At 59.8% G+C, this 1,061-nt stretch overlaps 1 protein-coding gene across 1 annotated transcript; it reads left to right on the top strand.

Moving 5' to 3' along the window:
- The first annotated feature begins 204 nt into the window (after positions 1–204).
- On the top strand, positions 205–1,029 carry LOC103811290 (retinitis pigmentosa 1-like 1 protein). The gene is made up of 2 exons (XM_009084256.1): positions 205–373; positions 482–1,029. Exons 1-2 carry the CDS (start codon positions 205–207, stop codon positions 1,027–1,029), a joined length of 717 nt encoding a protein of 238 aa, XP_009082504.1.
- The last annotated feature ends 32 nt before the right edge of the window (positions 1,030–1,061 follow it).

The raw sequence follows: 1,061 nt of genomic DNA, 5'->3' as shown, positions 1-1,061 counted from the left end.
GGGTGCAGGACATGAACAGTAAAACAGTCAGCACTGTGTTGGGGGTATTACCATGTGGGGCTGAAGGGGCTGAGATGATTGAGGGGACTGAGAGGACTGAGAGAGCTGACGGCGCTGAGAAGTCTGAGAGGGCTGAGAGGGTGGAAAGGGCTGAGGGGACTGAGTGGACTGAGGGGGCTGAAGGGACTGAAGAGGTTGAGAGAGATGAGGGGACTGAGAGGGGGTCACAGGACTGAGGTAGTTGAGAGGGCAGAGAGGGTTGAGAGGGCTGAGGAGGCTCAGGGTGCTGAGGAAGCTCAGGGCGCTGAGGAGGTTCAAGGGGCTGAGGAGTTTCAGAACTCTGAGGAGGCTCAGAAGTCTGAAGAAGCTCAGGGTGCTGAGGAGGCTCAGAAGTCTGAGGAGGTTCAGGGGCCTGAGGAAGCTCAGGGAGCTGAGGAGGCTCAAAGGGCTGAGTAGGCTCAGAGGGCTCAGGAATTTCAAGGAGCTGAGGAGGCTCAGGGGGCCGAGGAGGTTCAAGGGGCTCAGAAGTGTGAGGAGGCTCAGGAGGCTCAGAAGTGTGAGGAGGCTCAGAGGGCTGAGAAATTTCAAGGAGCTGAGAAGGCTCAGGGGGCTGAGGAGGCTCAAGGGGCTCAGGAGGCTCAGAAGTCTGAGGAGGCTCAAAGGGCAGAGGAGGCTCAGGGGGCCGAGGAGGTTCAAGGGGCTCAGAAGTGTGAGGAGGCTCAGGAGGCTCAGAAGTGTGAGGAGGCTCAGAGGGCTGAGGAATTTCAAGGAGCTGAGGAGGCTCAGGGGGCCGAGGAGGTTCAAGGGGCTCAGAAGTGTGAGGAGGCTCAGGAGGCTCAGAAGTGTGAGGAGGCTCAGAGGGCTGAGGAATTTCAAGGAGCTGAGGAGGCTCAGGGGGCCGAGGAGGTTCAAGGGGCTCAGAAGTGTGAGGAGGCTCAGGAGGCTCAGAAGTGTGAGGAGGCTCAGAGGGCTGAGGAATTTCAAGGAGCTGAGGAGGCTCAGGGGGCTGAGGACACTCAGCGCTCATAGCGCTGAGGCGGCTGCGCGCTTGGGGCAGTCCC

The sequence above is a fragment of the Acanthisitta chloris genome, unplaced genomic scaffold (genome assembly GCF_000695815.1).
Source record: "Acanthisitta chloris isolate BGI_N310 unplaced genomic scaffold, ASM69581v1 scaffold3061, whole genome shotgun sequence".
In the NCBI taxonomy this organism is placed as follows: Eukaryota; Metazoa; Chordata; class Aves; order Passeriformes; family Acanthisittidae; genus Acanthisitta; species Acanthisitta chloris.
Note: the sequence above shows the minus strand (reverse complement) of the source record. Positions and strands in the feature narration are given on the sequence as shown.

What these genes read in the sequence shown, in the direction of transcription:
- LOC103811290 (XM_009084256.1), top strand. Translation starts at nt 205, where the DNA reads ATGAGGGGACTGAGAGGGGGTCACAGGACTGAGGTAGTTGAGAGGGCA. An exon ending in GAAGTCTGAAGAAGCTCAGG is followed by an intron (nt 374 to 481) that starts GTGCTGAGGAGG and finishes AGGAATTTCAAG; the next exon opens with GAGCTGAGGAGGCTCAGGGG.